This window comes from Cystoisospora suis, assembly GCF_002600585.1.
Source record: "Cystoisospora suis strain Wien I chromosome Unknown contig_7547, whole genome shotgun sequence".
Taxonomy (NCBI): Eukaryota; Apicomplexa; class Conoidasida; order Eucoccidiorida; family Sarcocystidae; genus Cystoisospora; species Cystoisospora suis.
In genome coordinates, this window is record NW_027160332.1 from 7,933 (window position 1) to 8,187 (window position 255).

At 37.6% G+C, this 255-nt stretch overlaps 1 protein-coding gene across 1 annotated transcript in view; it reads left to right on the forward strand.

Moving 5' to 3' along the window:
- CSUI_010476 (dna topoisomerase) overlaps positions 1–176 on the forward strand; it is a gene marked incomplete at its 3' end in the record, with an annotated part of 7,318 nt that extends 7,142 nt beyond the window's left edge. Inside the window, exon 9 of the mRNA XM_068070579.1 lies at positions 30–176. Within this exon, the coding sequence (XP_067917445.1) occupies positions 30–176 (147 nt within the window). The remainder of the gene's footprint in view (positions 1–29) is intronic.
- Between the last annotated feature and the right edge of the window lie 79 nt (positions 177–255).

Below are 255 nucleotides of genomic sequence, written 5' to 3' on the forward strand. Positions count from 1 at the left end.
TCTTTGGGCTGTGCTGTATGGATTTGTAGAGACGCAAAGGGTATTGCTTAGCTATGCTCGAGAAGAGCCGGCGTATCATGAGTAATAGACTGCGTTTCATCTTAGCTGTAATTAACGGAGAGATCGTCATAAGCAACAAGAGAAAAAAACTTCTCATCGAAGAACTCTTCTCAAAGGTATGTCGACATATACATAGAGATGGATATATATGTATATATCTATAGGTGTCCTTATGTATATCTATAGAGATGTATA